Source organism: Lycium ferocissimum, unplaced genomic scaffold, assembly GCF_029784015.1.
Source record: "Lycium ferocissimum isolate CSIRO_LF1 unplaced genomic scaffold, AGI_CSIRO_Lferr_CH_V1 ctg851, whole genome shotgun sequence".
NCBI lineage: Eukaryota > Viridiplantae > Streptophyta > Magnoliopsida > Solanales > Solanaceae > Lycium > Lycium ferocissimum.
The window spans coordinates 103,745-117,716 of record NW_026727283.1 but is presented as its reverse complement, the minus strand read 5'-3'; the positions used below and the strand labels follow the sequence as shown (position 1 = coordinate 117,716).

The following is a 13,972-nucleotide window of genomic DNA, read 5'->3' as shown; positions in this document are numbered from 1 at the left end:
CACAGGAGAGAAAAGGAGATGAGGCAAGGGGTCAATCTTAATGCCACAAGCATAAACAGTGTAGTAACAAAGGAAGTAAGGAATTTGATCTTCGATATGAATTTCAAGGATGGAGAACCAAGGGCCAGAGGGAAGAAGCTAACTCTTAGTCATCAATGAGAGTTAAAATTCTTCTTGGAATGTCAGGGGTTAAATAGGGTTAACAAAGAGATCTTGTTAGAAATCTAATTCACCAATGGAGGGGTGATGTTTATGTATTAGTAGAGACAAAGCCAGATGGCCCGGTTGATAGCATTTTGAAAAGCAGAGCATATGGAGTAATAGATGGGTGTAATTCATAAGGAGGCAATTGGGAGTAGTGGGGGATTCCTAATTCTTTAGGATAAAAGAGTCTGGAAAGGACAATTGGTGGAGAGTGGTGCTCAATGTATCACTGCAAGGTTTTAAGGAATCAATGATGATTTTAGTTGGCATCTCAGTGCAGTATATGCAGATTGCATTAGAAGTGTGCTATGGAAGAATTGACAGTCACTAGAAGTATTTTCAATGGGCCATGGATTGTTTGTGGAGACTTCAACGTCATCAGGTATCCTTCAGAATGAACAAATTGCCACAGGATAGATCGTGCTACGGCAGAGTATTGAGGAACTTGAACTGGTTGATCATCCTTTATTTGGAGAATCATTCACTTGGAGAAGAGGGGACAATCACATAAGTGCCTCTAGGATTGATGGATTCCTTCACTGAGCACAATGGGAGGAGAAATTTACTCACATTACACAGCCTTTGGCCTAAAATAGGCTCAGACAAGGTAAATGAATGGTGGAGTTCTTTCTCTGTAAATGTAGACCTGGGCATGTCTTAGCTAAGAAGCTGAAATTTTATTTTATTTTTTTGATAAGGTAAATACAAGGACAATAGAGGAAACTGGAAGCAGAGAAAGGAGGACATTCTTAATCAGATATCTAGTTGGGAAGCTGTTCAAGATCAGGGAGTCCTTACTGATGATGAACTGCTTCAAAAGGCACACCTGGCCATGGAGTAAGAAGGGGTGACTAAAAATGAAGAGATAGCATGGAAGCAAAGATTCAGGATACAATGGCTGAAATATGGTGATAACAACACCAAATATTTTCATAGAATTGCTCCAGCTCACAAGAGATTTAATTCCATTGATCTTTTGGAAGTGGATGGAATCACTGCCACTGACCCTGATGAGATCAAGGAGGCTGCTCAAAACTTCTACCAAAACCTGTACAAAGAGACTGAAATTATTCTACCACTGACCCTGATGAGATCATAGGTTTGATCCCAAGGAAATATTCTAATCCGAAAGACTACAGACCAATAAATTTGGTAGGTGGAGTATACAATTATTGCAAAGCTACTAGCAGAAAGGTAGAAGAAGGTGATGAGCAAACTGGTCAACAAGCATCAGATGGCTTTCACAAAAGGGAGACGAACTTTGGATGTCGCACTCATAGCTAGTGAATGTGTAGACTCAAGAATGAGAGGAGTAAAACTTGGTGTAATGTGCAAACTTGATATACAGCAAGCCTATGACCATGTAAATTGGAAATTCTTGTTAAATACCCTCAATCAGATGGGGTTTGGCAGTAAATGGTTGAGCTGGATTGAATATTTTATTAAAATTGTTAGGTTCTCTGCTCTTGCAAATGGAGAACCTGTGGGTTTTTTTCCATCAGGATGATCCTCTATCCCCTTCACTTTTTGTTCTGGCAATGGAAGACTTTGTTAGCATGATGAGAATTGCACTACATAATAGGTGGATTAGGGGATTTCAAATTTGGATATTGTTTGCTGAAATGGGATACAGCGATACTCGGTAAAATAAGGTGTGAATTGGGAATCAGAAATCTAAGACTACAAAACAAGAGTCTTCTGATGAAGTGGCTTTGGAGATACAATGGGGAGGAAGGTACCGCTTGGAAGGAAGTGATCATGGCAAAGTTTGATGAATTAAGCCCTTGGTGCACAAAAACAGTCACAGAACCTTTTGGGATTGGAGTGTGGAGAACTATCAGGGCCTTGTGGCCATTGATGGAAGTTAATCTGAAACTTAAGGTGGGTAATGGGAAAAAGATTAAATTTTGGAAAGGATGGACTGTACTCCTCTGATGGAATCATTCCCAGATCTATTCATAATTTGTGACTGATGCAAGAGTGTGTGAGTGTTGGACACCTCAGGAGTCGGATCTTCGTTTAGAAGATTGCTAAATGATTGGGAAGTGGAGAGGGTGGCATCATTACTTGAGAAACTAGGAGGCTCCAGTGGTATCACATCAGAACCAGACAGGGTTTTATGGAAGCACAGCAATGATGGATGTTTCACAGTCAATAGTGAATACAAGAGAGATGCAAGGCGTGTCTGGTTGGCCACAATACCAATGGAACTTCATTTGGAAAAGCTTGACACCTACCAAGGTGAATTGCTTCACATGGTTAGCGGTAAAGAGAACCTGTCTCGCTCAAGAAGTATTACAAAAGAAAGGAATGCAGTTAGTGCCCAGATATTTTCACTGTAACAAAACAGGGGAAACTAACAAACATTTGTTTCTACATTGCAAGTTCACTGCTCAACTTTGGGAAATTTTCCTAAACCTAACAAATACTAGATGGATCATGCCAAAGCACGCTTCAGATCTTCTAAGCTGTTGGATTAGAAGGGGAGGAAGCAAAAGTCAGAAAAGGTGGTAGAGGATAATACCATCCTGCATCTGGTGGACCGCGGGGAGAGAAAAAAAGGGAAGATGTTTTGAAGATAAGTGCAATTCTATGCAGACAGTTAACTGGACATGTAACGTATCTTTGTTGTTTTTTTTGTGTAAACAGATCTTTGTATAGAGGAAAAGGATCAAACTGTAGATTTACTAGGTTTTCTGTAAGATTTTTACTTTCTTTTGGTTACTCACATTTTGGAGGTGGCCAACATACCCGATGCTGAGAAATACAGATTTACCAGTTTCAAAAAAAACAAACCAAGATTACACAATAAAATAAAGAACAATGTGGTGAAATTCCTCAACAACGAACTTCAACAAGATTAGATAAAAGTAGAATGCTATTTCATCAACAACAAAAAAAGAATGCTGTGAAGTTCCTTCACGGTGAATACATAGCGAATGGTGCTACAGTTTCAATGAGAAATTTCCTTCAATTTGAGCACTAATTGCGGTTGTTTATATGTTCATGACATCAGCAAACCAATGGAACATGAAAAGAAAAGTAGAATACACATAAAACGATTTGAACTATTTAACATCTAGTGCAGTTGTTAACATCCACAAAAAGTAAACATAGCAGATTTTGAAAGTTACCAGTTTCAAAAAAAAAAAAAAAATACATAGCAGATTTTGTGAAGCAGAAGAAAAAATGTGCACCCCAAACAAACAGCACGTAAGACTTCAATAATCAAAGCAGCAACAATTAAGAGTATAACTAACCTCTAAAGGTGTCATCAGCTCCAAAGGCTTCTCCCAGCTAGATTGCTTTGTAATCTTATTGTAATAATATCTAAATATGCAACAAACAAAAAAATCACTCAACTACAGCTCAATCCCAAACTAAATAAACTGGGAAAAAATAACCATGGGAGAGTTATATGATAGCACTGCAAGCAGCATACTTTGAATTCTAAGAGATTGTAAAGTAACACGATTTAATTGATGAAGGGCAATGTCTTACAAAGAAGGCCAAGAAAACAACTCACCGTCTACCATCAGCAGCTTCAAACTCTTGCCAGTCAGACGCAGTTTGCTGTGACGATGTGCTCGCCTAATTACAGTGCAAATCAGTAAGGTAATAACAACATGAAGACAAAAGCCAGTACAGATGAGAGAATCAAAGTCAAGTACTTAGAAAGAGAAAAGTTCAATTTCCAGTTAAGGTATTGAAGCTCCATTTACAATTACAATGAATATCCGGAATACTAAATTCGCGATGCATTAGAAAATCTTGCAGTCTTTTTCCATGGCAAACTACGTTTGAAGTTTGATACAATTAGTTGAAACGATACATCCAACAATCTTTAGATTGCTCAATAGCTAACTAATAGGATTGCTCTACATGTTTAGTAAGTTATGATCCAGAAAGAGAAATATGGTTTCGTGGTTAAGAGGCTCTTGAAATATGAATCACCTGGTTGATGCAAACAATATGTGAACCTTATGAAAAATGAGTAGACCAAAATGACGACCTTTTTTGCCTCCACAGAAAGCAGTAAAGGAAAATACTAAAAGAATTTGCACTCGAGAGTGTGGGCTAGTCAATGAAGTGGGTGGGAACCATGAGATCTGCAAGTCAAATCCCAACTGGAAAAAATATCACTAGGTGATTCTTCCCAACTACCTAAACCTTGGTGGACAGAATTACCCGGTACTTGTGTTGATGGGAGGTACCAGGTATCCGGTGGAATGATCGAGGTGCACGCAAGTTGGTCGGCCACCACCATCATCAAAAGAAATAAATTAGGGAGTCTTTATTATCGATACCATGTAAGATGGCATAATGCAAGATCTACTAGAGACGACAAAAATTTCATTGGCACCAACAGAAAAGCTATTCGTAGATTGTTATTCAGCTTCTAAAATCAGCTCTTCCCATCCTTAATACTCCCCCTCTACCCCAATTTGTGATGCATTTTGACTGCACATGGAGTTTCAGAAAAAGAATGAAGGACTTTTGAAACTTGTGGTCTAAAACAAACCATACATATTTGTATGCCTACAAATTATCTTATTAATAGTAAAATGAAATGTTTAAAGTTGATTTTTTTCTAAATATAAAACGGTACCCTTCTTTTTGGGACAATGCAAACACTTATCAATTAGCTCTCCTCTATTTGTACTTCTATCAAATGCTTGGGGATAACATAATTTGAAAGCACAAATTCCTAGACAACCCATTTATCTTTCTTTCCCTCGTCCCTTCCCACTATATTATCATCTTAGGGAGTACAAAAAAGAGCACAATTCAAATGTTCCCTTGACCATGTGGAATTTACAACAAAGGACTACTCTCTATCTATTTCCAGATAAAAAGGGTACTCACACCTCGCGTACTTACACCTCTCACCTATCTGAATAACAACTTAATCTTAAAATCTGTAAGTGTAGGACGAACAAGAAAATCTCCTTGACCGTCAAAAAATGTAACATAAGACCTTATTTACTCATTTATATTCTTAAATATGGTTCTAACAAGATTCCTCATGCTATATGCTAGGTCAAAAAAAATTCTCCAAAAAGCGATCTCCAATCATAATGGAACCTCCATTATCCGGCTGTGGTTTTTAGTTTTGGATGCCAATAATAGCATAGTTGCTTAGATGCCCTTCCTCTGAAGTATTAAGTCTTGGCTTGAATGGGGAAACATACTTTGAAGATCTCCTATCAAGAAATAAGTGAAGGAATGCATAAAGATCTCACCTTACTCAGATTCAGCATTGACACATCACTGAGCAATGATACTTAATAGTAAAAAAATATATATATATATATATATATGACAAGGGAACCCGCCGCCGCTACCCTTAGGGTGCGCACAGTGTAAACCCAGATACTTAATAATAATATGCATCGACGATAATGGGATTTATAAAAAAAATGTATCAACGACAATGGGTGTCCACCAGATTGCAAACAAAGACTCCACCATTGCAATAAACAAGGGAACAACATTAGCAGATGCCTTTTTGGATGATTTGGATACAAGTTCAAGACTGGAATGGAAAAAAGATGATACAAAAATATTAAAAATGCATGAAGATGCTCACAAACATTTTCCACGTAAATCAAACTGGCAACACCTTCTTCGCTGCAAATACAGAAATCAACAACTTATACAAATATGTAGATCATAAAAGAACCTGTTCAGCACAGTGTTATCCAACGGTAAAGAACAGGATAAAAATTATACATGCATCAGATACAAACATATCCAAAACCTTGGGCTTACTTGAAAGAAAAAAAGAACAGACAGACAGCAACATCTTGCAGAAATATGGTAATTCAGAAGTCCACATCTTGTTCTTAACTGAGTAAAGTTGAAAGAATTTTCAAATCAGAATGGAAAAGAAGCGTACCGGAACTGCTGGAGCTACAGCTGATGATTGGTGACTGGTCAGCAGATTAGGGGCAGCCACTGGTGTTGTTTGACTTCCAGATGAAAACCAAGGTTGTCCGCCCGCAGGGAAAGTAGGAACATGCATTTGGGATGAAGATTGAACCTGAAAGGGAAGTTCAGGCCACTTTGTTTGTGGTAAAAAGAAGGTGCTGCAAACTGAAAGTAATAAATAACAACAGAAAGAAGCCAAAAGTTCAAGGAACCTTGTGCTATTTCTTACCGTATATGATGATGAGAATGGATTTCCAGCACCATTAACACTAGGCATATGACTATTCAAAGGGGGAATGACTTGTTGAGGCTGTGGCATACTTGATTGGACATATGGCATCTGAATTGCCTGAGATGAAGGTGTACCATGAACAGGCTGGCCAGGCCTTAGGGGAAACTGCTGCATTGTTTGAGAAAACTGGGGTATTTGACCTTGACCAGGAGGCATTCCAGCATTTGGTGTTTGTCCAACAGGGCGATACTGTGGAGAGGCTGAAATTGGTGGAGCAAAGTGCTGCCCTTGCTGTGTTGATAGAGCAGGTCGAAACTGTGACAACAGAAACACGCATGATGCTCTTATGATCACCATCTTCGAAGGTAACAGATGAAATAATTTCATAAAAGCAAGTTGCATAGCTTACTTGCATGGGAAATGATGAACCAAAACCTTGAGGTGGAGTGGATCCAACTGAAGGAGGCCAAAGAGGCTGTAAAAGGGAATATCAAGATCAGAATATAAATACCTAATAAGAACGATAAACGCTTTACATGTTTAGCATGCTGGTCACAAAAGCTAGGAATGATGTGCAATTAGTGGTATGCCGACCATCTGAGAATGTTATAGTAAACACCGGATTCCAAAAAAACTTAAAATGGTAATATAAGACTTAAAATTAGTGAGCCCCACAAGTAAGCAGGCCCTTTGACTCTCAAGCTTACAGTTACAGTTGAGGACACAACTCCGCAAACAGTCCGCTGAACATGATCAAGATCATATCTAAAGCTTCTTTTTTTTTTTGGGTGCAACATGGCAGAAGCAGATGATTAGTACAAAGTACAGATGCAATATCGAATTACACAGAAGCAGTGATTGACTTTTTGAGTTCATTATGCAATCGACTTTCCTCGGTAAATACTTTGGGGCAGTTAGCTGAACCTTAGTGCAATAGTATCATTTCTGGAATGCATTTCTTGTCATTCTTTTTGTTTAAAGCCAGTGAGATTAAATTAAAGTTCCCTTGCAGATGGTAAACAGCAATCTCTACACTTTTCAACAAAGGCAGTACATTACCTGTGGACCAGATGGGGGAGGATTGCTGGCCATGTCTGCAGATAAATAACTGCACATTACAAATACATGATTAGCAAAACCAATATCAAATAGTATAAGGGTCAAGTCATCTCATATTTACAGTACATATTTATAGCTATATAATTCTTTTCTTCCTTTTTTTTATTTGATGATAGGTAAAATTCGTTTCTTCGTTTGATATGGTTCCTACATCAATAGTGGCTTTTGCTTAATGTCAAAACAAAAATTGTTTCACTCGTCAATCAGCAATAATAACCTATTAAAATTGAATCAACAGTGATCTTTTGAGGGAATAAAATTGTCATATAAATAGGCGCAGCGAATACCTGAAGAAGACAAACGTTGGTAGAGAGAATTAGAAGAGCGAGACAGCAAAACCCGAATATAAACCCTAGCACCGGCGTGGCCCGGATGGGTACTCCTTATTCTTTTCTGTTTTGTTTGTTTCGGGGAGTGGGCGTGGGGGTGGGGTGTGAGAGAGTTTAATACATAAATACATATTAATCCCGCTAGAGCTTTCAATATGGACTTGGCCCGCGAGGTCGGTCCAACTCAATCCTTTATTTAAGTAGAATTAGGTTAAAAAAAATTTGGCCTATATAAAAGTGAGGCTCAAAAGCCTAGCCTCTTTTTAGTTTACTAAAGGTTATTGAATGGCGCCAAACTGATAAATTAAAAGAATAATAATTTAATTAATTTAAAAAAATATATAAGTAAATTAAACAAAAAGATAAAAAGTAATGAGAAAAACGAATGTACTTACTTCTAAGTAATAATTAGAAATTGAAGTAATACCTTTTAATCTTAGAATTTATATTATGTTTAATTTCTTTTGAACGTGATCTGAATGAGTGATTAAAAATAATAATTTATATTTGTTCTCTTGAATTTTTTTCTATGATATGAATTTGCGCAAGAATGGTGATAGAAGATTTTATTTCATATTGGAAAAGTTTCTTCTATTTCATATTGTAAAAATTTCATGTTCAAATTGTACCAAAAATCACTTAGAAAAGGTTATTTCGGAAGACGAAAAAACTTAAAGGGTTACTTTGTCTAGCTCAATGCCATTTAGGTGAGTTAGTCGCTATTTTGCAGCCCTTCCATTAAAAGGTCGGTCGGCCTAAAATTTATTTAATTCTTCTACTTTTAGGGTTGAGTTAGGTTGGTGGCCAAATTACCATTTCGACACCTTAATACCAGCTATACGCAGGCGTCTATTGGCGGACTCCAAACTCTGGGAGCAAAGTAGTACTTTAATGGATTTTTTGCGTGAGATGTCCTTCAAAAGGACTGTTCTTTAATTTTTGTCCCTCAAATTGGTGGCCTTTAATTTTTGTCCTTCGCTAAAAGTCCTTTGGTTCGGAATTCGAACCCTCGCTCAATCAAAAGTTAAAAAAAATTCGCAAGGCCTAAGTTGGGATTCGTAAGACATAAGCTGGGTTTCAAACTCTGTCTTAAGGCAAAAAAAAAAAAAAAAAATTACTTTATTGGAATTTTGCAAACCTCTGCCTTAAGGCCTAATTTTGGGTAAAAGTTTGCCTTAAGGCATAAGTTGGAGTCAAGTTATGCCTTGTGAATCCCAACTTATGACTTGCGATTTATTTTATTTTTTGACTGAGCCTAGGTTCGAACCCAGGACCTCAGAGTATTAAGCGAAGGGCAAAAATTAAAGACCACCCCCAGCGAAGGGCATTCCTATAAATTGCCCAACTTTAATTAAGAAGCATAATCTGTATCATATTTTTTACTGCATAATTGATATGATTCGGTGGCATGTTAAATTTAAGTCTTCTTAATTATTGAAGTTTCTTAATCACCTAATTAGATCATATTTTTTTATATGCAAGACCACAAAATGTATTATCAGTAGTACCCCCTTAAAGCTCAACTTTGCGATAGCTTTTCGGAGATTGACATTTTAAATAAAAAATTATTTATGAGGAAGGAAGATTGACAGGAGAATTATGAAATATCAAAGAGATATAACCGACTCGACATTTTGTAAAGCAACATGATCTAAATTATATAAAATAGTTATAACTTGGTGAAAGATTATTGAAACAGATGCTTCTGATATTGGATATGGAGGAATTTTTGGTGAATCCTAGCTAATTAAAGCATTTTCACCATAATACCTATGTCACACCCTTAATCCGATAAGGTGTGATGGGCACCCGACCCTTATTTAGGGCCGAGCGAACCCGCTGACTCTCGTAACACTCATAATCATGCTGGCCCTCAAATCATGACACAAATACATAATAAAAGTCTTTCGAAGAACAATATGCTTTCTACCTTTCTCGACTCAAATAAAATCTGTAACACATAAAACTTATAATACAATGCGTAATAATACATCGGCTTACATAGCCGCTTACATAACCGACATCTTATACCCACGACATCGCTGCAAAGTCTCTAACACGGAACATGAAACCATAACATAATACTCGACTTCATAAAGACCGAGAAAATGGAGCTCATGACAATAACATCGGAACATCTTCGCTTTAATATCTTCACTACACTGGTGTACTCGCGGGCATTTAAACACCCGAAGGAAGAAGGGGTCGACGGAATATGTACCGAGTATGTAAAGCATGAAATACGAAGTAGGGATTATATCAAGTAAAAAGTATTTATAGAAATCGAAAACTTGCCTTTGAAAACTCATATCATGCATGTCAATGTTATAAAATCATCGTAAAAATTACATAGCGTGTCCCTACCCTCTAGCGAGGGACTGGGTGAGTAAAATCATAATATACATATATAAAGTGTACATATAACGTGCCCCGGCCCCTCTAACGAGGGACGCGGTAAATAAAATCATATCATCATCACGCATGCATATACATATATATATATAACGTGCCCCGGCCCCCAGTGAGGGACGCGGTGAATAACGTGTCCCGCCCCGCTAGCAGGGACTCGGTATGCCATCCTGGCCGCCATCCCCATCATCACATCATCATCATATATATATATATATATAACGTGCCTCGGCCCTCTAGTGAGGGACGTAGTGAATAATGTAATGGAATTGCACGAATACATGCCCTGGCCCGGGACGCTTGAAGGACATATTGAGGCTGGCACGAGCAGAGTAGTGACAAACCATATGCATATAAAACATCATCATAGACTCAATGAAGTAATCTAAACGAATCGTCATTTGAAAATCGGGACAATAGTTATATCAAAAATCTTTCGACGTCTCTAAACATAACAAACTTCATAAACATATTAGAGAGCCATAGGAATCATAGTCATACGTCAAGCCAATTCGAGTCCGCCTCGGAAAGTTACTTTGACATTATACATTCTAGGACTTCCACAACCATAACGAAGCGATCCGAGCCTTTTCGTGAAAGTTACGGACGTTCGTAGTTTCGGAATCATTTAGGAACAAAACTCTTTTGAAAACAAAACCTTTATGCAACTTTTGAAATTTAATTATACAAGTAACATAAGGACCATGATTTGACCACATTAAGAATACGAATATCAAGAAGCCAATAAGAATCATAAACATGCTCGGATCACCAGAATAGGATTACCTCGAGATTCGTGTCATAACTTACTTTCAACTAAGACATGCCAAAGAAAGAAAGGTTGAGCTTTACATACCTTAGCCTCCTCTTAAGCTAATCCGAACTTACGTCTCGACTTCTCACGATCTACAATAATGTCATTAGGTATTAACCATTAGCCATAACACTTGAGAATCCAATTCCAAATTAACACTTTGTCTACAAAAATTTCAAAGATTTCCCCTATAACTTCAACATCCCCGAGAATTCAACTCTGCCAAATCAACAACAACCAAACCAACAACCATACTAACAATATCCATAAGTGATTCAAAACACATTCTAACATTAATAATTCCTTTCTACACAATTCGACAACATTTCAATTATATTCAAATAAACTACATACGATCGATTCAATACCAATGTTCACATTTTCGATTACTAATCCGCAACCATTCAAACAAGATTTAAGAACGTTCCAAGCAATCCATACAATATTCAAAACAACCCAAACAATAAGCCATGCCAATCTAAATCCTTCAACTACATTAGGAACATCAATAACACATTTTCTTCTTCCAAACTCATAAACTATATCAACAATCCGCATGTTAACAACATTATTTCCAAAAATTCAAGAAGCATTTTAAAGCACGTTAACTTCCAAATCAGCCCACACAACTATAGCTTCAACTTGGATCATTAAACTTTCATTTTTATCCCATAATCTATAACAACAACAACTACAATACCAAGTAACCTTAATCCATCATTCTTTGCTCAACACAACACACATACGGCCAAAACACCATACACGGCTCAACATTACCATACAAGATTTCATGACTCTCATCCATTTCTACATACTTCCACATGTACAAATCATCCTCAACACATGAAAAGAAGATTGAAACTTACCTTTTCCCTTCTACTCCTCTTCTCGGCTAGAGCATGCTTGGCAAGAATGAACGTTTTACTCACTTCAACGACTACTCCACGTTAACGAGGACCCTCCAATTAGTAGGAAAGCATGAAGAAAATAATTCTTCTAGGCCAAAATTGTGGGCAACACTTTCACAAATTTACCCCCCTTGGCCGAGAGTCTCCTTTCTCTCTTCTCTCCATCTTTCTTGAATTTTCCCAAGTTTAAAATGATGAGTTGTGTCTTATTTTTGCATCACACTTATATATATAAAGGTGGCACATGGCCGGTCATGCCCTTTAATTTTTCTCCAATTTTCTAGAATTTTCAGATAATAAATGATGAATATTAGTCTTGCTTCATGACTTGTACCCACATGTACATATACTTGACTCCCACAAATGTGTAGTGTACACATGTGCCATTTCATGGCATGAAAATATTGGCCAAGTTAGGGTGGGGCCCACGGCCACTTTCGCTATTTGGCCACTTCATGAAATATTTTGCTTCCACTCTTAGCCCTTAATTTTTTCTTATTCCAAATTTATCCTTAATGCTCCATACCAATAAAAGATGAACATACAACTTATGCACTCTTAACAGAACCGAAAAAAAATATTACCTTGTCCTTAACTTTCCGCCATTAACTCGGAATATCCAAATGTACAAAATGCGAGGTATAACAACCTAGTAGTCTAGTGTGATATAATTCAACACAAGAGTTTTAGCCTATCATTTAGGCTAAATATAATATGTAAATTAAAATTTGAATCAGAATAAAATAAAAGAAAATTACCTAGAAATGGAAGTTGTGCTCAGCAAAGATAGAGATAATAAACAGCAAACTTTTATTAGATAGAGAGTACTTTTACAAGGAGAGAAGGGGGTCTGTGAAAACCTGCCTCCTTTCTAAATTAAATGATCCTTTTTATAACGAACCATTACGAATACTTACAAAATAAAATGGCCGACAAGTGGCCAACAAAGTAAAGCACCATCATGGATGCTTTTGTAAAGTAAAATAAAAAGTCTTCCTAGAAATTTGAAAAAGCAAAATGATTAAAAGGAAGAAAGAAAGAAAATAAAGTAACATGATTACAAAAAAGAAAATAAAACTTGCTTTATTAAAGCAAAAGTGGCTTTAATAAAAATATTCTTTTGCTTTTCAGCATTATTGCTGAATACTGGGTCCGTCTATCACTTCATCTAAGATTTCTGGTATACAGACTTTGTCTTGGCAAATATAAGATTTGGGTAATTGTCACGACCCAACCATAGGGCCATGATGGGCACCCGGAGCTAACCCACCGGGCACCTTCCATCATACTTTCACAATCATATCTAGGTGAGCCACATGGCCTGCTAACAATCTCTATGCATCAATAACACCATTTCCATTTGCTAAGGCACTTTTATATCAACATCCACGAACATGCCCATATACATATATACAAGCCAACGAGGCTGACAAGATGACATCAAAAAATATGAGCCGACAGGGCTAAAGACATCTAACTGCACATAACTGTCTACGAGCCTTTAAGAAGAGTATGTAACATCATATAGACGGGACAGGGCCCGCCATGCCCATATATGCACAAAAGAATAGTACCAACAGTTGCAGTTCCGAATCAAGTAGAGCTCCTCTAAGCAGTCTCTAAATAAGCAGCCTAAGGATCAAGTCTATCTCCCTGTCCACCTGCGGTAGCGACGCGAGCCGTCACAAATAAAAAGCTGATTAAGACGGATAATGTACCGAGTATGTAAGGCATAATCAATAACATAATAAACATGAACGATAACATAAGAAAGAAGAGTCATGGGACGATAGAGCCATTTATACCTCTAGCGACGTTCATCATATTCACTTACCCTTTTTCTAATGGGAACCTTCCATTACATACACTTATATATATAGTAGTATCATACCCGACCATAGTGGTTCGATGTCTTACATACTCGACCATTACAAGGTTCGGTGTTATACATACCTGGCCCTACCAAGGTTCAGCGTTATCCGTACCCAACTGCAGTGGTGTGCGCGCAATAGATATCATACCCGGT

General features: G+C 37.4%; 1 protein-coding gene across 2 annotated transcripts in view; it reads right to left on the bottom strand.

The window, feature by feature from the left end:
• Positions 1-7,929, bottom strand: part of LOC132045896 (pre-mRNA-processing protein 40A) — a 39,307-nt gene extending 31,378 nt beyond the window's left edge. For both annotated transcript variants that reach the window (XM_059436469.1, XM_059436470.1), the window contains exons 1-7: positions 7,774-7,929; positions 7,427-7,475; positions 6,777-6,842; positions 6,365-6,682; positions 6,104-6,247; positions 3,731-3,795; positions 3,465-3,534 (exon numbers count right to left, since the gene is read on the bottom strand). In XM_059436469.1, the coding sequence (XP_059292452.1) occupies positions 3,465-3,534; positions 3,731-3,795; positions 6,104-6,247; positions 6,365-6,682; positions 6,777-6,842; positions 7,427-7,459 (696 nt within the window). In that variant the 5' untranslated portion in view covers positions 7,460-7,475; positions 7,774-7,929. The remainder of the gene's footprint in view (positions 1-3,464; positions 3,535-3,730; positions 3,796-6,103; positions 6,248-6,364; positions 6,683-6,776; positions 6,843-7,426; positions 7,476-7,773) is intronic.
• Between the last annotated feature and the right edge of the window lie 6,043 nt (positions 7,930-13,972).